Source organism: Molothrus aeneus, chromosome 2 (genome assembly GCF_037042795.1).
Source record: "Molothrus aeneus isolate 106 chromosome 2, BPBGC_Maene_1.0, whole genome shotgun sequence".
NCBI classification, from domain to species: Eukaryota; Metazoa; Chordata; class Aves; order Passeriformes; family Icteridae; genus Molothrus; species Molothrus aeneus.
Genome location: NC_089647.1, coordinates 40,284,752 through 40,310,903, shown reverse-complemented (window position 1 = coordinate 40,310,903; position 26,152 = coordinate 40,284,752). Strand labels below are relative to the sequence as shown.

General features: G+C 35.2%; 1 protein-coding gene across 3 annotated transcripts in view; it reads right to left on the bottom strand.

Annotated features, from left to right (window-relative positions):
- CEP126 (centrosomal protein 126) overlaps positions 1-26,152 on the bottom strand; it is a 38,176-nt gene that overhangs the window by 10,054 nt on the left and 1,970 nt on the right. For 2 of the 3 annotated variants that reach the window (XM_066570649.1, XM_066570657.1), the window contains exons 3-6: positions 18,217-18,362; positions 16,736-16,856; positions 12,734-12,932; positions 689-2,819 (exon numbers count right to left, since the gene is read on the bottom strand). In XM_066570649.1, coding sequence (XP_066426746.1) covers positions 689-2,819; positions 12,734-12,932; positions 16,736-16,856; positions 18,217-18,362 — 2,597 coding nt within the window. The remainder of the gene's footprint in view (positions 1-688; positions 2,820-12,733; positions 12,933-16,735; positions 16,857-18,216; positions 18,363-26,152) is intronic. The other variant, XM_066570665.1, reaches the window with a different exon arrangement.

Sequence of the window (26,152 nt, the reverse complement as noted above, 5' to 3'; positions counted from 1 at the left end):
ACTCTCCCAAATATTTCTTATCCATCTTTCCTCTACCTTATCAACCAATTTGTGCCTCATATTGTTCCCAAGGCTAATTTTTAATAAAATGCAATATTGTTCCTCAAATTTCTTAGAATTCTTTATAAATCAGATATACATTGCAGCAGAGCAATGTTCGCCTGGCAGAAGCTCTTTAATTTTAACTAATCTTTAATTTTTGCTCAGCTTTTAATAGTATTATAGGGACTAAGTATCAGTAATTGTAGGTAGAGTGTCAGCATTTTAAAAACAGTAGAACTAACCTCCTTTCACTCTCAGGTGGCAGTGACTGTTGGACAACAAGCTATCACTCTTAGTTACCTTGTAAAACTCACTTGTATAAACTTAGTCACTTCCTCCTATATCATTATTCAGACCACCTGTCACATCTGCTAATTAGTCATGAATATAATCTCAGGGAAAATACTTCCTTTTCATTTAATATTGCAGAGAGCTATTAGAAATGAGGATTGACGTTTGAGAGGCCTCTGGGCACCACTAGAATAGAAATGAGAATGACAAATGGTGAAAGCTTGTTAAAACTGGCTGTGTTGTGTGAATGGATGAAAAGGTTGGATGTTTTAACTGAAAACAAATCTGTGATGTATTTGAAGAAGACTTTTGTCTGAACATTCCCCCACCCCAGACCCAGAAACATGACTCTTACCAGTAGCAGATTCTTTTGGAGCTTGGGTAGAATGTGCTCCATGCCAGAAGGTGCTTGTTTTTCCAGCTGCTGGGATATGATGGAGATGTAATCTATTTTCTGTGTTAACAGGTCTTCTCTCAGAGCAAGTTACTGAATGATCTTGACAGGCGCTTGCCTTAACACTATTTACAGAACAAATATTTTTTGCCCAAGGTTTGTCTTTGGCTGTGCTGCAGTCAGCTGTAGAGATGGCAGTGGCCAAGCCAGCACAGCCAGCAATATTCTCACTGTTTTCTGCACTGTTCCTATTTAAAACCTGACTGGCTGGCACAACATGCCTGCCATTGAAATCACTGCTGCTAGCACCGGTAGCTTGCAGGCATGCAGGTGGCAGTGAGTGACACCCAGGGCTGCCTGTGTTCTCAACACTTCTGTTTCCTGGCAGAGGTGTGGAAGGTGGGTGAGGTGCGAGGTATTTCCCTGGAGCTTTTTGAGTCTGGTTGGCTTCAGTGGCTGACTGCAGTTGGATCAGAGTGCCTCTTCTCTTCTTGGGCATAAAATGTGACTGAACTCTTACAGATGTTGCTCTTCTGGTTATTTTTGCCTTATTTTTGAGTTGATCACCTTCTTTAGCATTTGTGCTACATACTGGGGGTTTACTTGCTTCACCTTTTGATACCATCCAAGCTTTCTTAGCAGAAAAGGATCCTGTAGATGTAAATATATTCTGAGATGGGTATTCTTTATTTGATTTTTCAGTATTAATGTTTGGTTTTGACATATAAGAATTTTCCTGATGATTTTTTATGAACATGGGGTTTGAAGGCTGAGGAACAATACTTAAATTATTCTTAGGAGCGTTATTTGCAGTTTGAACACATTGCAGTTTTGAAGAACATATTTCGCTGATGCTTTTTTCACAGCATTTTTCATCATTTTCTATTATTATCTGGTCAATTTCATCACACCATTTTAGCTTCCTATTGCATTTTTCAATTTCTGCACTTTTCTTTTTTATTTTTGCCAGTTCTAAACTGTCTCTGATAGATGACATGAGTTGAGTTCCAGAACTGATCGCATGGTCTGTGACCACAGCTTTGAAATGACTAGGTTCATACTTAGAACCCTTCTTTAAGATACTTCCAAATAACTTCACTCTTTTTCTTTCAAGAATATTATTTTTCAGGCTTTTGTCCTGTGCAGGAGTGCCAGAATTGAACTCTGTATCAGGTAACAGTGACATATTTTCAACTATATTTCCTGTTCCTTCTTTATTATTCTGTTGTTTAACTTCCAACAGAACTGAGGCATTTGGTATGTCCTGAAATAAAGATGTTTCTGAAATAATATCATTCATACACTTAATATTTTCTTCTTTTGTTTCAGTCATTTTTCCAAAGGTATTTTTTAAAAAGCCTGATGTTTTTGTGCTGATGTTTTTGTCCTTTGATAATACATCAGCTGTGCTGGGAATGCCAGTGGAACATCCCTGATTAGGAAATAAGATTACAGATGTTGCAATAGGTTGACTGGATGATTGCATAGATTTAGTTCTCTCCTGCGGGGTCATTTTAAAACTCTGATCTTGCATCAGATCCTGAATTCTTACTCCTGGAATAGAATCAGGGCTGTCCCAGGCTCTGCTAGGATTGAAAACAGGATGACCAGTGGCAAATGTGCTAGCTGTTCCAGAAGATGGCTTGCTTCTGTCTTTTATGTTTTGCAGTAAAATAAATGCATTACTTACAGAGCTCTTTTGCTTACCAGAGGCAGAGAATTCTGCAGGTTGTTTTCCAGATCTGTGAGAAGCCGATGATTCCTCTTCTGAAGTGTTTACACGTTCAGCAGGAGTTAGAACATTATGTTTAGCTAAAAGATCATGAATAGGTATGTTGTGGTAGTGTAGCAAATCTACATTTCTCAGACAATTATTTAGATGAACATTTTTAGAAGTACTTTGATCTGTGTGAAGTAAACCATTATTCCTAGTCTGGCATTTTTCTGGTTCATACAGGGCACAGTCACACTGTGTGGTAAAAGATGATTCACTCTGTGTTGTGCAATTTCCATTTTGTTCTCCAGCCTCAAGACTGTCAAGGCTCATCAGGCTGTCTGAATCATCTGTTTCTTTGATTTCTTGATGAAAATTCTGAAATACAGGCATAAAACCAAACTCTCAGATTTATCAGAAATGTGGTTTTGCTGATAATGATTTTTCATTAATGAGAGATTAGACCAAATAAATATTAAGCCTAGTGTTTTTGTGACTTGGGGTCATATCTCCATGTGTGTTTCCATCAAGTCAAAATTTATTTGGGTTAAATTGCAAAAGAAAATGACATAGTTTGGGAAGAAATCCAGAAGAGAGAGCAGCATAGTTCAACAAATTTAATCTTAAATTATATATAAATCTGCAATATTAAAAAAGGAACTAAATTTATTTAACAACAGTACTTTTTCTGAATTTCCCTATGAGACTGGGTGGTTTTCATCTCTGTAAAGGTACTTGAGTTATAAATTGAAAGCAAATCCACGAAAATGAAGGTTTGATGGGGATCTATCCCAAACTGCAACTGCAACTTTTCCATATTACTAGACAGAGTATATTTCTTTTCCTAGAAAGTGCCACAAGTGATGAGGAGTTAAGCCTTATCATGATAAACACAGAAAAGTCTCTTAGTTATCATAACCACAGTGATTAACAACTCCCCCCAGTGAAACTCCTTCTTCAAGTCTGTCAGAAAGAAGAAAATATCTCCTATTCTATGAGGACAGATCAAGTCCCAGGGCATAAGGGACTCATCTACTGAAATACAGTGGGACAGCTGTGTGCATGTACTTCACAAATGTTTTCTTCGCTATTACTCCTCTATCCAAGCACTGAGATGCTGACATGGTTGAAAATACATACTTTGTAAAGTACAAGACTTCAAAATACACAAGAACATAAAGGAAGACAAGCATGTCAACAATTTTCAGTCTCATATACTCTTGCCTGGAAGTTCACTTTCACACAGCTCAGCAGCAAAGTAATTTTAAACCTTATGTTGGACAAAATTGGTATGAAAAATTATGAGAAGCTGAATTAGACATGCACTCTTAATAAATGGAAAATGTTTCAAATAGCAAAATCTGTTAACCTAGGGTGAATGACTATATATCCCCTTGAATGACATTGAATTAACCTTTTGAAAACTCATCAAACACTGAATTCTTTAGCAAATAATAACACATTTTTGTAGTAAACATTTTGTATTACAATAAAATTGCTATATCTACATACTGTATATTTTATAACTGTATAAATATATTAAACTGCAGAAGAAAAAGCTTAGTAAGTCCTGAAATTGAATTATTTACTTTTTATTATTGAATTAAATCTTATCTTGCACTAGATGTTTAGAGGTTGGTGCAGTCTTCCGTTATAGTTGTGATCTGAGATAAAGATACTAAATAGAAGATCAAAGAAGGAAGTGTAGGGAAAGATCCCTTTAGGGACTATTTTCAAACTAAACTTACCTGTGTCCTTCTAATAAAAAAGAATAAGTAGCACTTTGTTAGTTATTTATTAACCTTTATTTTTGCTGAAATTATATTGTTAACCTCTGCTTGAACTTCCCCAAACATGGAAAAAGCATATACTCAGAGTTTTTTATATCAGGCCAAATTTAAGAACTAATTTTGAAATTTTCAGAGGGGGGAAAAAAACAGTGAAAAGAAATTACAGCTGTCAGGCTTACTTCTTGTCTAATTTGGAAACTGCACCTGTATAGCAAAATGTGTTTCTCAAATGACAGAAGAAAAATTTTGTAAAGATAGATTTAAAAAAACCTGCTCGTGATAGCTGGTTAACTTAAGCAGATAAATCTGGAGGGTGCAAGAAAATTTCCAACTTTCAAAAATTAAAATAAAAAAATCTACATAGCTGTGGTCCAGTGGTTGAAAATAGACTTGTTCCTACATTATGTAAATAAGTATGCTCCTTATAAAGCATAGCCCATGGAAAACAAAATCTCAGTTGAGGTAACATCCAGAAATGTTAGGAACTAAAGAACAAAGAAGGAGTTCTCATTGAAACACACTCACTCTTACTTAGTTCATGCAAATTTAGTTCATTTACATTTATTTTGTTGCATCATACAATTTCATCCTTTCACACATTAAAGATACTTAACATTCTCATTAAAATATTTACATATTTCCCCTTTGCCAGTACTATGTAATGCAAATGAATGTCCCATTTTCTTGTAAAAATGTGTAATTAGAAGTCCTTCTGCAGAAATAAAAAAGCATTCAACAATTATGCTTTTTTAGTGATCAATAAGTGCAGGGAAATAAACCTAGAAATCCCAATGACTTAATTTTATTTTATCTGTGAGAATTTTATAGGACGATAAGTAAACAAAATGTTCATACAGTACTATATTGTTCTTTACTGGATTCACATTTTTCCTATTATATAAGTGCCATTTACTGTATTGCCTATAGCCTGCATTATCTTATGTTATAATGCATGAAATCTAACCCCCACACATATCCACATTCCTAGGAAAGGAATACTTCCGAGGAGTTAAAGAGGTCACTTGTATGTCTTAGGACTTAGAACAGCTGTGTCAAACAACTTCATTTTAGTAAAGCAAAGAGAAAACATGAGCCTAAGAGATCTTTCATAAGGCCAGTGAAAGAACAATATAGCAACAAGTAAGATTTTAAGTGAACCTGACAAGTGAATTTTCTGGCAAAGGACTCTGTCAGAATGCTATTACACTAAAGAGCTCCTACATGCGTATTTGACATTTTCTGCAAAAGAAGTGATGACTGCTCATAATTCCAAGACCTGAATAGGAACACTCTTCTGAAGATAAAATCCTGAAAAAATGCTACCTATTCTAAAAACTGAGGCCCCTCACACCTCTCACACTACTTGCCATTTTTGATAATTTCAACTGGTTTCTTTACAAAAATTATTTGTTTTTCATATGTGTATATTTATCATGTTACACTTGACATTGACTGTGAAGTAAAAGACACCACTGAACTTATTTAGATGCAAAACTAACTTTCAAAGCCAGTGAGGTTCCTAAACAACTCGTTTCAAATTTACCAACTATGGAATGGGAAAGTCCATTCAAAATTAATAATCTCATTTCTATATGAGTTTGAAAAACCTCACGTACATAGCACTACACAATACTTATTTCTCAGAAGATCTGGTAGATCTCAAGAGAGCAAGTGACACTGTGAAAGGATTTTGGTGCTTACCTTACACCAGAGTTCCATTCTATTGTGCCAAACCCCCCAAAGAAGCTCTGCAGGTATAGGATGACCAGAGAAAAGGTTACTATCAACACGGCTGTCTTTCCCAGTCTGATGCCTAGGTGCCTGATCTCCTCCCAGGCTAAGAATACAGAAACTACCTATCTATGAATCTATGAGTTTTTGAAAGGACTTGTTTGAAATATCATCACAGGATACTAGAAATACAGGTTCAAACTTCTCAGTATAAAAAGAACTTGTTTCTAATTTCATGGGCATGCAGGTAATATCAGTAAGTCATATCATCAGAAGATTTTAAAAGAAAAGTGTCCTGTACACCGAATACCAATGTTTCATTCTGATTTTCAGTCTGAATAAGCCCTGAGGTAAATGTACATAATTGTGTAGGAAACAGATTTTCAGCTGAACTTGTCTCTCTGTTGCTTTAACATCAGAGTGCTGTTTCTCAAGTACTCTATCCGAGGTGTCTAACTCTCACACACTAATCTAGTAATTTATAATGGTAGGTAAAAATACCATTAAAATTGTTAAATGATTAAATGGTGAGGCAGTGTCCACCATAATGCATTGTTCCCTTTTTTAGTCTCTAACCCCTTAATAAATTCAGTTTGAGCAGGCGTTGTCTACCCCGCAAATTTGTCATACAACAATAACATTGGTTGCATAATTAAAAACCATGATAAGACAGATAGTCATATAGAAATACTGGGCATACATATGAACTATGAATTCTAGAAGTTCTTTTGTGTTTAACTAATAATCATTTTAATGATTACAGTTAACAGATTTGAATGATCTGGAGCCATAACATCAGTAAAAAAGAATAGGTTAATACTATTTGACCAATACACAGTTCCTGAATGAATCAGTGTGTGAATATAATTTTTAAAATAATCTCTCATTCAGCTGAGGAACCCTACCAGAGCTCCTTATTTTCTACAAAAATAGTATACTTTTTTTTAGTCAATGAAAAAGGATTGCTTTTTCTTTTAGCAGTATACTTTGTAAAGATGGAAGAGTTTTTAACATGGTCTCACTGTTCTTCACTGCACAGCAGCAACCAGGGCAGGAGTGGATTTATGTAAGGAAATACTAAAGGTCAGCTACAGAAATACTTTTAGAATCATGGAACATCCCAGGTTGAAAGGGATCCACAAGGATCACTGAGTACAAAGCTGACTCCATACAGGGCAACTTGAAGGCTAAACAATATATCTAAGAGCATTTTCTAATACTTATATTTATATTGTTCTAGAAATACATTTACCTAATAAGGCAGTTTCATGTAATTTCCAACATTCCCTGCATGCTTCATTAATATAATCACTGATCTTGAAAAAAATTCTATGACTTAGATGTTACCTCTTTTACAAATTCAACTTTTTTCAATCATATATGTTTCAAGACATACATTCTTCCTAAGAACTTCACAGATTTGATTTTTAAGAACTTGTACAAGCTTTCAGCATCTACCTTCCCTTAAATAACCTACCAAATTTAAAGGTTAATTTTTTAAAATCTTGCCACTGTTTGAAACAGTGAAATTCTTTGTTTATTACAAGAACTTCTAGTCTTCCGAAAGAGGTCCCAGTTACTCTCTGCTTATTCTTGTCTTCTGAATTTTGGGTGTTTAGTTTGATGCTTTATTTTGTAGTTTAGTTATGGTGACCCATACTTCCTTATGGAGATATGCAAGTATTGGGCATAAACTGTCCAGCAAAGCTCAAGCTACTAAATGTCACAGTAGTGCTGCTTCAGGTTTATAATAACTAGTATTAGAAATAATAAAATAATTGATTGGCTCCTGGTTACCCAGGCCACCATTAGAATACTAAGATATAAACAGAACACTAGGATAGAAAAAAGTAGCTGAATTCTGTGTTGCTTTAAAATTCACAAAAGTCTTATCTTTTAAAAAAAACCCTAAAGCACAGCTCTGCCATCTTTAAAGGGGCAAAATTACTTTGGAGATTGATACTTTAATCTTCATGAGAAATCAACAGATTTTCCAATATCCCCTTGAGACACCAGTATATACTACCACTGATAATACGGCGTTAGTATAATGCAGCATCCTGGTAGACCCATATGCACAAACTTTATATCTTCCAGTCCCTTCTTGCAAGCAAACATCTTACTGTAACTACAGTACACTAAAGATTTCATACTGGTATTTTTTACTCTGTTCCTTTCTTTTAGCTACATTTATGAACATCTTACTCTGTTGCAGTAAAACAAATCTCTCCAAAACCAGTCATGAAGTATGGTAAACATATTTTAATGCATATCTATAAAAATATTATAAATATATATATATATATATATATATATATATATATATTATACATATATATATATATATGTATGTATATGAATGTAAACCCAAAAACGAAGTCACATTAATATGTATGGCAATTCTTATGAAAAAGCTATATGCTTGTAAAAAAGGAGCAGGTATATATTAAAGGACAGTATAAATTTCCTTGTTCCTGTGGTTTGCGAGCTGTGCTGTATGTGTAACAATCAGACAATTACAAACAATTATGTATCCATAAGCATAACCTTATCCATGTATAAGTCTAACTCTGAAATAACCTCTTTTGTACTGAAAATCTACATTTCGGCTTCAATCCTACATTATTACCCCACTCAAGAAGGGCTTTGAACTGAGGAAAGACACTGTTGAATGAATTCCAGATGGTCAGGTATGAAGATTGTCATATGATTTTATACAGCACAAGCTTAGAATAAGTTATTTTATGAAAAACCACCCCTAAAACCTCAAAACCTACTCTTGAGGAATACACAATCAAAACAAGTTGGAGTATTTGGGTAAAATAATTTAGTCTGGAGATACATTTCAATTTGTCTTTATAGCACATGTGAATTTTGGATTACTGAAATAATGTGGAAGATATAGCTGTTAGTCACAATATTGGTTAAAAGCCAATGAAAACTGAACACCTCTCCTCCTGCCAAGACGAAAATAAGTAAGGAAATCACTCAGGCCTGTCATATAATTTAAATGATCAACATAAAAATGTTAACACTCACATTTACAAGTAAAAAAATGGCCAACATTTCTAGATTTAAGGTGACCATAGAAACCTATTTCAAGTTGTTGAATGGTCTCTACAAAATTGAGTTTGACTTCTGCTTCAATGCCATTTTATCCTAAGCATCCTTGTCTGAGTCTGTTTTCCCACTAACAGGCCTTGAGCACTCTCACGGTTTTTGGTTTTTGATGCTTGGGAGAGACTCTGTACACAGCACTCCTTTTTTCCATGCTGCTCTTGCCTATGGCTCTGAAGAATTAGACTGGCAACACCCCTTGCAGAAGGAACTTTTGGTTAACTCATTCCAATCATACAACAGTTTTTCCATCAGTTACCTGAAACATCTCCATTTCACAGACACTGTGAAACTCAGAAGCACAACAACACCAACAGCTAACAGCTTTACAAGTGAACTCCTGCAAGGCAGGTGGTGTCCAGACCATTCAGCAGAACATCACTTAGAAAATATTCTTCATTGTTTCTCAGACACTTATGTGATTTTATATGTAACATGTATAAACACACACAGCACAGTAAGATACAATTTTTTCCTGTATTAGACATAATATATTTTGTGTTGCAATTTCTGAGAAATGATACCGGTGTTCCATTCCTATTTCAATAAATACTGAATTATTTTCTTCCAAGGGGAATGGTATCCATAGAAAGAGGGGTACTGAGTACTTCAATGGCTGCACAATATTCTCAGAATAAACAGCGAACCAAGGTAAAAATACTGCTTCAAATCAGCCTGAAAGGGATCTAAATTCAGATTTCACAGATACCACTTGAGTAACCTAATTATGGTCATATAAGAGAGGGAATAGGAACATACAATCTCCATGTGATAATCTACACCTATTTTGTCTTGAATTAGCTCTTACTTCCAAGTATTTTGTTTAAAAGGTGAAACTATAGACATAAAATGTAATGGTACCAGTCTAATTCAGGCATAATGCAAATTTTTTTCTGGTAGAGCCTAGAAATATTGTACTGATCAAAATAATGTTGCATGGCCATGAAATTGAAGAGGTGACAAAAATAAAAAGACAAAAAGTACCTGAAAAATACTCTTCCTTGTCTCATTTGAGCCACTTAGTGGAAATTTTCTAAATTATTCAGTCCAAGGTAGGTACCAGAAATGGAAAATTTCAACATAAGGAATTAACAGTTCTAAAAAATGTCGAGCACCTTGGGACTAATGTCATTTGGTTAAAAGCTGCATGCACTTTTAGCTAAAGACCATGGTACTAGCTCCACCTTAAAGGATTTATTTATGCATGCAATAAAACCAGGAAAGGATGGAGAGACAAAACCTTTATTTGTGAATGAAGTTAGCAATATTAAATTCTTCAAAATGGAACATATTCATGAACATAAAAAAGTAATTTGATGTAGTGGCTTGGATGAAACTATTGCACAAAATAAAATCAACTGCTCTCAGTACTTAACACAAAATAATTTTGGAAAACGGTAGAAACCACTAAAACCCTTGGCTTACCAATGAATCTGTACAAATATTTAGAGATGGAAATCAGGCAACACAACAAATCTACTGGTAAAGGTTCACATAGAACTTTATTGCCCTGTAGGAAAGTAAAGAATTTTAGGAATCTTTATAATCCTGTTGGGCCTGTAAAAACAGAAACAAAGAGAGGTCAAAGGATCTCAATGGATGGCTAGGTTGCAAAGCATGTGCACAGTGAAATACTTTAATTTCAGAAATTACTTTGGACAACAGGTAGTATCAAGACCACTGAAGTCTATTGGTTTCAGTAAGAGTATTCTAAATCATTATAAATTATAAATTTTATTAGTAAGAGAATTATAAATACTATTTCACAATACAGGATGTCACAATGCACAGGCATGCCAGCCATCAGCACAATCCAAGTATTAAACTTCCAAAACTCAGAACATGGTCAATAGCTTTCTTGACTATTTTTCTAATCAGTCTAAAGCATGCAATTTCAAGAAAGCAAGTCCAAATGTCTGAAGTATAAATATTTACATTTTGAAACTATTCATCAGAGGAAAGAAGCTGAGCAACCCCTAGTGGTAGCAGAAAAATACCTTCTGGAAAAAATGCAACATTTTTTGCAGATATTTTCAAAAATACATTAATTTGTAAACACAAATTCCTATATTATACGCACTGTCCAAAGTTGATGATAACATTTAGAAAAAACCAAAAGTAAAAAATTATGCATGACTCATAGCTTTCCCCTAGAATTCAATTAGAAAGTGATATTCTGTTCGATAAAACACTCCATTATAATGTCTTAAAATACATTTAGAATAATATTTTTATATATTTTTCTCAAAGAGAACGTGTTTTGTTTTCTAATTCTAAGATGTTCTAATGTAGCTACTGCCAAATTCACCATCATCATTTAGGGAGAGATTTACAAACTCTCTACCAGTGAAATGCAAATGTGATATTATTAAAAAAAGCTAATATTTTTTCTATTTTTTTAAAGTGGTTATCTAGAATTCAGTTTTATCAGCTTTCTTCTATAAATTGTCACTTTCTCTTCCTTCTTTTATGCTCAGAAATAGGAAAGACACTGCCTGTACAAGCTATACTTTCTCTCCATTCAACTTTTTTGAACCTCACTTCATTTGAGTGAGATTTTCTGTGTTAGCCATCAGCTGCTCAAGATTTTCATGCATAACCATCAGAACAAAGTAGATACAAAGGCAGAGATTAATGCTCCTAGAAACATCAATGTCAAACCATATCTGAACACTTTAAAGTCTTTCACTAGTTATCTATACACTTGTATTAAAAGGAAAAGCCCTTGCTCTATGGCCACCAATGATTCCATGCCTCCAGCCATGACCAAAATAGAGGGACGGGCTTCATGGAGTCCAGGTCATTTCAGACACCACAACTCTGGACACCAATAGATATTCTAGAAATAAAAGAGTGAGCCCCAAACTATGCCCTCTTTTTTTCAAGAAAATGTAATTTTGAAGACAGTATTTCCAAAATCAAAGACAACACTGAGCCATAAAATCACACTTAAAGGTGCACAACTAAAAATTACCCTAGAGCTCAGTTCTTGATTTTCACTGTTTCTAAGGTGACTTTTTAAACTTATTTTCAGTCTAAAAATTAGTTTAGGCAGAAAAAGCTCATTACTGGAACACCTGCAGCTATTCCAAAGATGATAAAAAAGGAACTCAAGAGACTTGAAGATATCTTTAACATACCACCACACACTGGGAAAAAAACCAACCTAACAAAAAAAAAAATCCCCCGACATTTCACATGCCATCATAATATTGCTATAGCATTTTGTGCTGTCACAGTCAGCACAGCAGAAACTTGGGTGTGCACTGAAAACAATCAATTTAAGTTTAGAGACTTAAATCACAAGATCACAAGAGTGCTGTGATTGACTAATGGCTACCAATGTTAGATACAAGAAATCTGACATACAAATCTCTCATTAACAGGGAAAAAAGGACAGCAAAACAGATACCTTGGATGAATTTGTGAAAACATTCTTACAAGTATTTTTAAAGATCTCTGGCTTCCTTCTGGAAAACATGTATAATTTTACTAAAAATAATCTATTGATAAGGCTTAGTACAGTCTGCCCACCTGTATTGTCTAATTGATAAAGACAGCTGAACAGAACTTTCTTTTTTTCACATTTAAGAAACTTTCTGTCACGCTTAAAACCATCTTGCAATGAATCACATGAAAATGAAAATATCATACCTCCAAGTTGTTGAGATGCTGTTTTTCAAGGAGCTGCTGCATTTCTTTCAGATTTTTCTGGAAGAGAAGTTGGCGACTGTCCACGTCTGTTCTACTGCTCTCCTGTATTGTTTCATCACAGCCAAAGGTTGCTGAATTCTGCTTCTGACGGAAAGAATCACTTCTGCATGCTGATGAGCATGACGTCTCATCTGTGGATCTTGGTACAAACAAGCAAATTATTACTCTGGCTTATTTCTATGCATCAACTGTACATTTTTAAATATGTTCCTTACCAAAAGTATACAACATCAATAAATGATGAAAAGCCTGACAAATGCTGTTAGTACTATCTGAATGTGTCCAACACTTTCCATTTTAAAACTTCTCTCATGTTTATTAATAAATAGAATTTTCTGATTGGGTTGTTGGGTGACTGCTTCAAGATACATTAATATGGAAAATGTCAGCCAACAGTTTGGTAATTTACAGAAACCAAACAAAAAAAAAATTGAGGTTTTTTTTTTTTAACAAAAGAAAAAACGGAACAGGAAAATGGGCTTTATTTTTCCATAAAGTTGGCTTATGCAGAGCGTATTATATTGATGCTGTCAGGTATTCCCTTACTTCAAAGAGCCAGAAGGTTTTCTAGTATCCATAGGGCCCAAATCTACCAATGATGTGTAACATCAGTATCGTGGTGTGCTACAGGATTGGTATTTGCTGCCTGACAAAAAAAAATCTTTAGAGTACCTAGTGTAGTTGGGCCCTCTGACCAACACTTAGTTGAAGATATATGTTTCACATATGTACAGAAATTCAATAACCTCTTTCCTTCATTTCTATCTATTTCTTCAGCTTAAGATTTTTCTTCTGAGCCTTCTCTTCCTGCACCTAAAATTGTCTCTTTTCTTTTTACTGGATCTGTTTCAAGTGGGTAAATAATCTAATAAGACCTTTATTATTTCATATTTATCACAACACTTATAATTTTCGGGCAATGGAAAATGAAAGCTTTCAAACACTTGAGATTATTGTTATTTTTCAGGAGATTTTATACAAGACTACAAAAAACATTGGCTCAATTGCAGTGACCTAAGGAGAATGTGAAAGGGAATTTATTATTTCTGATGAGATGGCTGACAGCAAAAAGGGAGAACAAATTCACGTATTTATTTACTGAACTTAGAAAAGTACATGCTGTTTTCTTTTGAATGGCAGATATTCTCCCTATCCCACATCTTTTTTGTTATTGTGGACCAGACTGACTGACACCTGGCCCCCAAAAATGTGGTTTGTTGGTGGACACACAAAACCTTCTTTATTTGAGTGCTTAGACCATTCAAATTTATAAAAATTTCTACATGCTTGGACCATTTATATTGACAAAAGTTTCAACATTCCAACTTTTCTACAGACCATTTTTGATTTGTCATATTAAAGTTTATATCCCAAGACTCAACTTTATCAAATATAGCAATTTTAAACACCAATAGGGAAATATATCCTGTAAAAAGAGCAGCATGCCAGTTGCACACCTAATGTACAAACATCCCTGTGTCTGTTGGCTGATGAGTTCTCCAAAATCTTTGCTTTAGCATTCAATAACTAAACCCTACTAGAAGAAAAATGGCTCTACTGCAGCATGGAATACACTTATTAGGTGTTTCAGGACTTTTGCTTTCTCCAAGAGGAGTCAATATGTCTCCATTGCTTAATTTATTTTTTTACACCTTTTAAAAGAAAGACATTATGAATCCTAGAATCTTGTAAAATTCAGATATTCACTTGGGTCTGAAGCTATATTTATCTTTCATACTTAATACAGTATTCATTTCTTCCTCTAAGACGGCACTGTCAATTAATTCTAGGCATTCTCTTTCTGAGGAAGGGTTAATTCAAAGATGACACAAGATTTTTGGCTTCAGCATTTATAAAATTGTCAGAAGCAACAGAAATACAGAAAGGTATCTACTACTTCATATGAGTTAGTTATCACCCATCCCAAAATATCCAATTAAAGCGATTCTAAGAAATTTTTAAAGCTTTACAGCTCAGAACTGGTGACTTTTAAAGAACCTTCACTGTTCAGAACTGTCTCAAAATGCTCTTCTGTTTTATCTGTACTAGCTGTCTTGCGACCTTCCCATAGGTCATAGTGGGCTCTAATTTTAAACTTTTCAGATGCTGGGGTCACTTATTTTAATTTTTTTTCCTTGAGAAATTTCTAATTTCAAACTTGCAGAAATATAATTAACCTCAAGATTCTTAGCTTTCTCTCAAATTGGTTACTAGGGGAAAACAAACTGTAAAATAATATGAACATATAAATATAATTTCCTTAGGAAAATAGGTTAAGAAAATGAAAGCCAGAAAAAGAACACACTACCATTATTAAAGAATAATGAGTCTTTTATATTATGTAGATAAAAATGGAATGACAGCACTCTAAGAAATGGTAAGTGGTTTGTGCAATGTGTTGCACAAGAAGCAGCTTGAAAAAACTTGAAAAATAAGGAAAGAAATTATTAAGGCAGTGAGATGCTGTCCTTAATCAAGTTTATGAGTGAAATGAGACAAATGATCAGCAAATCTGAGATAGGATTCAAAAACATCTACGTTTTTGCATAAATGAAACTTAGATTTAACAGGTAGATTTCTTGTTTGCTTCTTTGGTTTTGTTGCTGCAATCTTCCGATAAATGTTGCCTAGAAAATAGCGTGAGTGTTAAGCTCTATGAGTTTGACAGTGGTCACAGGGGTTCTTGGATGAGGGAAGAGATGAAAATGTTGACTCCATGTTCAGAAGGCTTGATTTTTTATTTTATGATAAATATACTACATTATAACTATACTAAAAAGAAATAGAAGGAAAAGGTTCATCTCAGAAGGCTAGCTAAGAATAGAATAGAAAAGAATAATAACAAAAAAAAGCTCTCTCGGACTCTGTCTGAGATAGCTCGGCCTTGATTGGCCATTAATTATAAACATCCAAGATGAGCCAATCAAAAATCCACCTGTTGCATTCCACAGCAGCAGATAACCATTGTTTACATTTTGTTTCTGAGGCCTCCACTTCTCAGAAGGGAAAAAAAATCCTAAGAAAGGATTTTCACAAAAAGATGGCTACGACATATGAGTTATAAAATATTTTCTCAAATGACCAGTTTATCACCTGAAAATGTGTTAATCAGAGCAGAGATATGTAAACAAGTTGAGTATCAATGTCACACTGAAGAGCACATTGAAGCCCAACAGTAGGGAGACCCCTTTCAGGCAGAATTTATTTCTGTTCTGAACATCTGTACAATTTATATCATGCAGAAAATAACTGAAATACAGAAAGGAATAATAAAAGCAGCTACAACAAAAATAACCCCCTGAGCTGAAATGTTAAAGAAATGAGAGGTTGGGAAAGAGATAATCAGGAACTAGTAGGAAATACAGCAGATAAATAAAGTATATATGAAGGAACATTCTGTTATAAGTCAAGGTATCTTAGAAAAAGTATGCAAATAAAATTTTATGTGATATAAAATGAAATTTCAGGTCAAATTTTTACCAGTTCACTCTTGCTTCACATAAAGAATGAGAAATATAAAGGAATGATAGCTGTAAAGAAGATCCTTGGGTGAACATATAAACTAGTGTATCCTTGAATGTCAAAAGGAGAAAAATCTGGATAAAAAATCACCTAGACAGAATGATTCTGAGAACAGCAAATAATTTGATAACCGTGGCAATCTGAGTTGGGCTCATAACTGACTGGAGATTGGGTTAGTCTTGACTGTTCCCAGAATTTGACTGAGGGGGAAAGGTTTGTGTCATCTCCTCTGCTGTCTTACCAACTGGACACAAACAACTCAATGAAATTGCACAATGTTTCACTGGAAAAGTTCACAGAAGTGCTCTCTTTGCCACTAGAGAAATGCCCTACAATTTCTTAAAGGTGATTGTCTGCTCTTTATTGAATACAGTAAGAAATTTACTTCCTTTCATCATCAGAATAAACAGGACTGCTTACCTGAAGTTGATTTTGTTTATGTTTTGCAAGCACTGTCCTGGTGTTAAAACTGATCCTTTAATTTGTTCAAGAGCTTCTTCTAACTGAAAAGCTGCTTTAGTCTGGACTGGAGGGATCAGAGCTAAAAACACACAATGGGGAAAGAGTTTTTTAAATTTGGAATATTTTACCATAAATGGTTTGGTTAAGTTGCTGAAGTTTGGAAGCCTAAATCCAGACAGTTACAATAAACACAGTAGTTTAGCATTATTAGACATGCAAGAGCACTTTGAGTTCCTCTGAAACAAAATCCCAGTCTATTTAAGGGTTACAGTCACATATGTATTCAACAGTTTTGCTATTTGCTTTTAAACTGCACTATTGAAAAAATACAAGGTTAAAAAAATCTAACTTTGTTTTTACATCATGATTATTCCACTCATGCACTAAGCCAAAGTTATGGCTTGCAGATATTTTACAGAGGCCAAATTGTAACTTAATAATTGAACCAGTGGGGAAAGAAAAAGTCCAGACAGGCACAATGTGTTGCCACTTTCAAGTGAGTAGAAGTAGGATAGAGAGTAGCAGAGGCAGAATTTCTATAAAGGAAAACCAAGAGAAAAAACTGTGATTCCTTCTATTGCTACACAGTCTGGGCTGTCAGTAGAGCTATGAAGAAGCCTTAAACCAGTACTGTTCTATTTTGTTATTTTAATCTGACATTTGATCTTGAAGTCAGAGACATTACCTCACAGCTGGCACAACTGCAGTTGGGAGAGTAAATCTGTTAAAGAATACCTAAGTAATAGACCATATCTTAAGCATTTGAACACTGGAAAGTTGACGGGAAATCAGACTTGGCCAATGCTGCTACAAACTCCTGCCAATCTGCACTGATTCCAAGAAAGCAGGAACTGAGTTGAAGTGATCATTGCTTCCCAGTAAGAGAACAGCTTAGAAAGTGGACTAATTCAAGAAAAAGAAAGTTATGTACCATAATAATATATGCTAGGACTGCATTTACTTAATCACAAACAAAATGCACATTTTGGAATATTTTATATCCAAAGGTTCAAAGAGGGGATCATTACACTATCCTAGTAACTGGCTTTGTAACACCTCTCACCCAGCTGTGGAAACACAGTACTGCAACCAATAAGCACACTGCAGTCAAAAAAGTGGGGAAAACCCAGGAAGCCACAATACCTCAAGGAGGTCATGTACTTACTGTGGCTGGAATACAGTGAAATGTCTCAAAATACAGTTTTTAGGAAAAAAAAAATCTGTTTTTATTTCCCCTACCCAATTGTCCTATCTATCAGATCTGAGCTTCTTGTCAGTTGTTTTGCTTTTGTGAATTCAATTACTTTGAGTGAAGTTAACTGTTCTGTTTACTAGCAGAAAAGACTAATGGCCTCCAGAGGTCCCTTCCAACCTTAACTATTCACTGATTCTGTGAATATAAAAATACTTGTATTGTGAATAACAGTTAGTTGACAAACCTGTTTGTTTCTGCTGAGAAAAGGACTGATGAGCATGTTGGAACTTAGCAGTTGCCTCCTGAAATTTAATTTTCCTCTGCTGCAGAACTTGTTCTCTAAATCTTTGTTCTTTTGCTTCTTCTTCCTTCTGTCTTTCTTCAAAGGCTCTGTATATAAGAAGCAAAAGTAGATAATTCCTATGTTTATGAATTACATTTGCTGAAATACTAGTAACTTGCTTACCAACTTGCCATTTTAATACAAAAGCTTGTTTGTTCATAAATCAAATGCTATTAACTTCAGCACAGCTGGATTTTTAGAGTTTGTTGGAAGGTAAACAGGACAGTGGGTGATGAGAAGTCACAACACATTTTAATTTCTTAGCCTCAGCCAGGGATTTGATTATTTTTTATATGTGAATTAACATGCAGACTTGACCAGCTCTTGTTACCAAGGTGACTTTTACAACAGCTTTTACAGTACCACATAAGTGTATCATAGTGAGCAGATCAGTAGAAAGGTTAACTGCAAATGTTCTGTGTGTGCTTTTCATAAGCTGTTGGGGAAATAAAAACAGTTTAGAAGTTGTTATTTCAAAATAACACAAAGGAACTACAGCTTTTATCTATAAATATGCAAGAGTAAGTTGTAGTTGTTAAGAAGCTTCCTGAAAGACAATCAGTTTAGCAGCACAAAATGGGATAAAACAGTAACACAAAACTATATTTGACAGAATCTGTTATTATTAAAAACACATTAAATGGGTCCTCTCACTGATTGGAAAGCAAAGCAGACTCTAGTCAAAAACAACCATCACCACAAAAGTCTCCTTCAGCAGGCATGAGCTTCATGAAGCTATGTAGAATCTTTTCTCCTGCTGACAGAATAATCAATTTTTACTGACAAATTATTTCCCTGAGTGAAATATACCCAGAATATTTATTGGCACAGTGCCTATGTAGGCAAGTCATATTTAATGGTTTTAAACTAAAAGAGGGTAGATTCAGACAGGTATAAGGAAGAAATTTTTTTTACAGTGAGGGTGGTGAACCACTGGAGCAGGTAACCCAGAGATGGTTGTAGATGCCCCATCCCTGGAAACATTCTATTTTTAAACAGTAATACTGTAAAAGTAATGGTCTTCCCATGAAACTTCCAAAGCCTGCCATGCAAAGATCACTACACCTGGGAGCTTCCCATCTGTGTATTAGAAATGTGATTTAACAGGTCACTAGTACACTAAGTAGGGTCCCTCTCTAGCCAGCATTAGTGCAAAGTTTAGCCAAGTTCTTTGTTTCTCTCAACACAATAAGATACCTTCCCATAACTCCAATCACTAGCAGTTACTTCATGACTCTTCCTGCTTAATGGAGCAATGCTGCTACTTCACAGAGCTCTTCCTTAACTCAAGCTATTTTAATTATTATTCCCATTGCTTTTCAGGGAAAAAGTTCAAACTGAAATAATCAGTATCCCTCTCTAGTATCCCTTCAATGTGATGACTGATCTCCTGTGAAAACAAACACAAAAATTATTTGAAATAGGTATTTTTTATTTTAGAAAGCTTAAAGGCTGTAATTACACAATAGTAAAAAAAAATAGAAAAACTGCCAACTAATTCCCAAGTACACACTTATACAGGAATATTCACTTTAATCCACTTGGAAGCCAAAGCGTAGCAGAGAGAGAGACAAAGAACTTTCACTATTTTGAAAATTCATATATACATAGCTGTCAAAAAAGTTAGAACTGAAAAGTAGAACTAGAGTTCATGGTCCACTTTCAGTATTCCTGAATTTTAATCACCATAAAATCTAATACAGAAATATGCAATTTTATCTTGACTAAATGAAATTCACAGGAGAGGAAACAGACTTGCTTATCCTCATAAGTACTTTAGACGCATTCTTCTTCAGGCCCTTTAATATCTCTAGAAGCTGATCAAGGCCTTTAGTTGAACTGTAGTTGTTAAATTCAGACATGTGGGAAATTCTACAATTTTATACCTGGAGTAATTCCATCGTATAACTCCAAAAAAGAAAAAAGTCAATTCTGACAGAGTATTTTTTTCAGACTATTTTGAATATGGCTTAGCTACACTCTTCCACATTCCTAATAATGAATATTATAAAAGGACTGTTGTTTCATATGCTTGGGAATGAAACAGTCCAAATGCTGATGCAAGAGGTCTTTTTCAGCACAGTTCATCATTATCAATATTTGGTTTGGATTAAGACAAGAAGGAGAAAAAAGGATCTTACTTCAAAATAAGAAAATACCTTAAAGTTATTTGGGGAAGCCTTATTAATTTCTTGACCTTGCAGAATGTAAATTGTAACACCCAGGATCATTATCATTATGTAAAATAAATAATTTTAAAAAAGCACATTTACATCTTACAGAAAAACATTTAAAGCAAATGTTTGTTCATGCATTCTCCTTAAGTCACCAGCTTAGGTTAATATCACAGATGTAACATTGGCAAAAGAGTATGGCTTTAAGATGGATAGCTAGCAGAAGAATTTCCTGAATGGTGTTTTTTTAACCTAATTTTTCTGTCTACTATAAACAACCCAGTGGTGCAGCAATTTTTGAAATGGCTGCCAAAATATTTATGGAGAATTTGGAATACAAAACTTAAAATACTTAGCTGTCTCACATATACAGACATTATGAGGAAGGCATTTTTATGTTAAAAACAGTATGACTAGATGGTACAACTATTTCCTGGATAATTTTGTTAAATTCTCTTCACAGTGAAGTGATAGATGCTACATTCCCAGGTGGGTGGACTAAATGCTTACTACTGCATTGGATGAAAATGATAACTAAAAAGGAATCTATACAGTGTGTATGGAGTGCTATGAAATGAATGTTTTGATACTGAGTTGATATATTACTCTTCCATTGCCACATCATGTTGCAAACCAGTGCACAGTAATTTTAAAATTGAGTTAGGGAGATATTTGTATGGTCAATGACAACAGTAGGATGAAGAAAAGGCTAGAATACAGTGTCACATTCAAAATTCCCTTCATGGGCAAACAGGAAGCAATCATATATCCTTAAAAAGATCTGTGGACATTGCCCAAAAATCAACATTTTTAATCTAAGACACTTCCCAAGACCAGGAACACATATTAAATCTATTTCTTCATCTTCTTTGATTATCATATGCTGAATACAAAAAGACAGCCTGAAATTGCTGCAAGAGCTTCAGAAGGACTAACCCCTATAATACTGTATGGGCTCACAGAGGGCTGTCCTGCAATATGCCCCAGAGATCCACTGGTGGGCTGCCTGCACTAGGTACCAGTTGTCACATTCCAAGTCTTGTTCATAGGCAACACCCAAGCACACCTTATATAGTCAAGCATGTTTTTTTCTTAGCATAATTCAAATTTTAAAGAGTCCAATTCTCATTAATCCAGAATTGTTAATGAAAAATAATAATACTGTTAGAATACTTCTATACAGAAAAAGGCTCAGTAATAGTGATATACCAGTTTAAACTGTTATTCACACATTGAGTTTCTATCCACTTTCCTGATGCTCATTCTTGCATTGCTGTTTTGCATCCCAAGGTTTGTAGTTTCATTCTGGTTGTGCTGGAATGTTAAGGTGAACTGGCAGCATCTGGAGTTCCTTCACCAGGAACAACAGGATTTTCATGTAAATGCTTTCTTCTCCCTCACCTTAGGATCCACTTGGAGTAATTTTTATATTTGCTAATACACTTTTACACCTCTGCTCTATCACCATCAATCTGTAGCTCCACAGTACCTCCAAATATTCCATACATGGTGCCTTCTATGTATGTCACATACAATTATTTTCTTCTCTTTATTACCTCTAAAGCCAGGTTTGTCAGATCTAGTTCTGCACTTCTTTAGCTGACTATTGGTGAATATAGCCATGGGGCCTCCAGTGCCAAGCCTGTGTGCCATCTTACCATTCCCTGCCTGTACTCCTCCATGCCACATTCTGCACCTCCAGTTTTCAAAACCTCTGCTACCATACCAGGCCTGCATTTCTCTATACTACTTCATGATTTTATAGTCATAAATGTCTCATCCTCTCCACAGAACAACTGCTTCTTACTGCTATTTATATAAAACTACAATAAAAAGATAAACAAAGGCAAAATTAGCCACAGACACCTGGTCTTTTAGAGAAATTGCTGTTACAGCTAAACCAAGCAAAACAAAGCTGCTGCCAGGTCAAGAAAAGTTCAGAGAGCAAGTTTGGCAAGCATCTGTTTCAAGGCCTTGCAAATTCAGCACAATCCTGTCGCCGATTATCAGAAATAGCAATACTGCATTTCAAGTCCACATCACAGTGGTTACAGTGAACACCTACTTTTCACAGTTCCATTCTGATGCAGAAAGAAATACAAAATTCTTAAAACCCTGCCCTCTCTGTTTACCAAGTGCTGACATTGTTCTCATATTTCGGGCCATACTCTGCTTTTCATTTTCTATCAACAAAACTGGTGAATGATTTAAAGAGCTTTTATGAAATAATCAATGTTAATCAGCCAGTAGGTGGAGCACAAAGCTTGTGCATATGTTGAAAACAAAGTATTATGGAAAGAACAATAGATTGGGAATAGATTGGAAACGGATACAGATTTCCTTCCCCAGTTTCAACAGACAGATTAGCTTTTTAAAGGTATTTCAAAACAAACCAAGATAACTGACTGTAAGGTTTATTTCAAAATACACACACACAATTGCATTTTCAGAATGAACCAGCTACCTGCAGACAATAACATCACAGTAAAATGGGAAACACATTTTGCACTGAGCAGTAACAGCACGAAGTCTATAGTCCCCAGCAAAACTGACAGCTGGTATTTAGAAAGCAGTGTGTTATAGAAACATAAAATATGATATCCTATTCATTTGCATTAAGTATGTGCTTAGTCAGTAGCTCTTATTTCCAGAATACTGTTATTTAAACAAAATATCTGCCAGCTACTGCCCCAGAGAATACTTGATTCTTAATCTGATCTTGAGATTGCAACTTCATGTATCAGTGAGACAATAAAGAAATTGCTTTCTTAATACTCAGGCAACTTGTAAAAACTGTAGGCTGTGTTTTTTTGCTGTGTTGAAGTACTGTTGTTAACACAAAGCTAAGGAGCTTGGTCAGTAAAAGAGATGCAAAGAAACAGATGACATCAGGGGGATTGAAAAAGATCTGAGATTTAAGTTACTGAGACTTTTATTTCCAAAGCTATCCTTGCTCTTTCTGAGCAAGTTATGCTTTTGTCTTTTACTGCTAAACCAATTAACTGTGTACAGCTTGTAGAAGATGAGTATTTTTAAAGCTGAAGGTGCTGCATTTTAGAAGCATTGACAACAAATCAACAGTAGACTGTCAGGGAAAATTTTATTACAAGTACATATAGAAAAGGTTGAAAACAGAAGACCTCAATCTGCAACAACCTTGCATATGCAGTTCTCATTAGCTTATAAAGTACTTTAGTATAACCTTGTTTAAAGGAGGCCTGCTGTTGGTCCCTGAAAAAACCCACAAATTAAAACCCACAGAAAAGTTTTCCTCCACAAAACAACATGAAGAGAATGAACCTAAATGACACAAGATTAAAGACAGAGCAGAAACTCTTCTGTATCTTCACTAGTGCTTCATCCTAAAGGGAATTCACTGCTTTTATTTTTTTTTAGTAGAAAATTTATAAACTTAAGGTTGACACAAAATTTGGTTAGGCTTGATCAACTTCATAAAATTCTGCAAAGAAATGACAGTCCTGTAGATGAGAGGAGAGCTGTAGATATTGTCTATTTGGCCTTTACTAAGGCTCCGCTACTGTCTTCCCCTATGATCATCATAAACGAGATGCTGCTGTACAGGCTGAATGAGCAGAGAGTGAGGTGGAATGTAAATGTTCTGAATGGTCAGGCCCCAAGGGCGCTGATCAGTGCCACAAAGTCCTCATGGAGGCCAGGACATAGTGGTGAACCCTAGCAGTCAGTACTGGGCCAAATCCTCTTTAACATCTTCATTAAACATAGAAACACAGAATCATTTGGGTTAGAAAAGACCTCTAGGGTCATCAACTCCAACAACAAGCCCAGCATGGCGGAGTCCACCACTAAACCACATCTTGAAGTATACCACATGCAACCACTCCAATGGGCAGCCTTTTCCAATGCTTGACAATCATCTTCATGAAGAAAATTTTCTAGTATCCAATCTAAACCTCCCCTCATGCAATTTGAGGCCATTTCCTCTCATGATGTAGCACTTGTTACTTGACAGAAAGGACCAACTTTGCTGTCAAGAAGGCCAGTGGTATCCTGAACTGCACTAGGCAAAGCCTAGCCAGCATGTAGAGGAAAGTGATCCTTCCCCTCTGCTCAGCACTAGTGAGGCCACAGCTGAAGGACTGTGCACAGCTCTGGTCTCGTCAGTACAAGACAGACATGGACAGATGGGAGACAGTTCAATGAAGGGCCATAGAGATGATGAAGGGACTGGAGAATCTCTCTAGGAAGGCTGAAAGATTTGGGACTGTTCAGCCTGGAGAAGAGAAGGCTCAAAGGAATCTTCTTAATGTCTATAAATACCTGGAAGGAAGGTGCAAAGAGGAGAGAGCCAGGCTGTCTTCAGTGATGCCTACTGACAGGACCAAACTGAAACACAGAAGTTTCCTTTGGAATATCAGGAAACACTTTTTTTTTTCAGGTAAGGATGATAGCACTGACACAGATTGCCCTGAGAGGCTGTGGAGTCTCCATTCTTGGAGAAGCTCAAAAGCGATTCCTGGGCAACCAGCTCTAGGTGGCCCTTCCTGAGTGGAAGTGTTCAACCAGATCAAGAGGTCCCTTCCAACCTTGACCATTCTATGTGAAGGTTAGAGGTAGGAAATGGACTGTCACACTCCACAGTGTACTCATTCCTACTCTCCATATAAAAAATTAAGAAGATACAAATTTTCTTTTGAAATTATACACTAGCAGTGCCAAGAATAACTCCTGATACATGCCTGTAAGCCTTGGCAGAGAGAAATCTGGGTGCTGCTGGATGAGAATGTGGAGCTTAAGAACATCATGCTACCCTTGAGAAACCATCATCATATCTAACACCTTAACACATGTAAGAAAGCTAATGGAACTTGGTTCATATAGACCTGAGACATGACCTGAGGGTTGATCAATCAATTCCTACCTGAATAACTGTCAGGAAAAAATATTTAGATTCAAGGAACTTTATTTTCAAATGACTTTCCTGAACATATGCAGTGACCCTTAATTTTTACTTGTATATGTTATAGCTTATAACATTGTATGCACTTACTAACTTTCTAACATTAAACAAGTCACTTCTTCTCAGTTATTAGGAGAAAACCACAGACTTCTATTTGAACTGCTTATTGTGCTAATAATTATGCCTTTCTCAATTATCACAAATTGAAATGTCTTCATTTTATGAATAGCATACCTAAATTTTTAAGTGGTTTACCTGAGTAACTTGGATTTATACTGTGGTTCTTAAGGCTACAATGAAATACATATGGAAATATATTATGTATCCATGAGTATTACTTTAACTACACCAGTCTGTCAAAAATATGCAGGCTGTCTGGTACTTGCTTTTACATTAGAGTATAATATTTCAAGACCAGTAATACAATAAACAGTGTTCATCTGAGATGTGTAGCATTACAGGGGTTCTGTTCCAGAAAAAGAAATTAGGTATTTAATTTTTCAACTGGGACTCAGTCTATTATCCGTAAAGGTTGTGGGTCGCACTCTGTCTTTAATTATTCACAGGTGATTATATCTCTCTTCCAGTTTTCTTTTTATTTCAAAACATAAGTTGATAGCACATACTGTCAGGCTAAAATGGCAATATAAACAATATATACCACCTCTCTTATGAGTTATGAACATATGCAATAAGTAAACATTGTACAACAGAAGTCATCAGA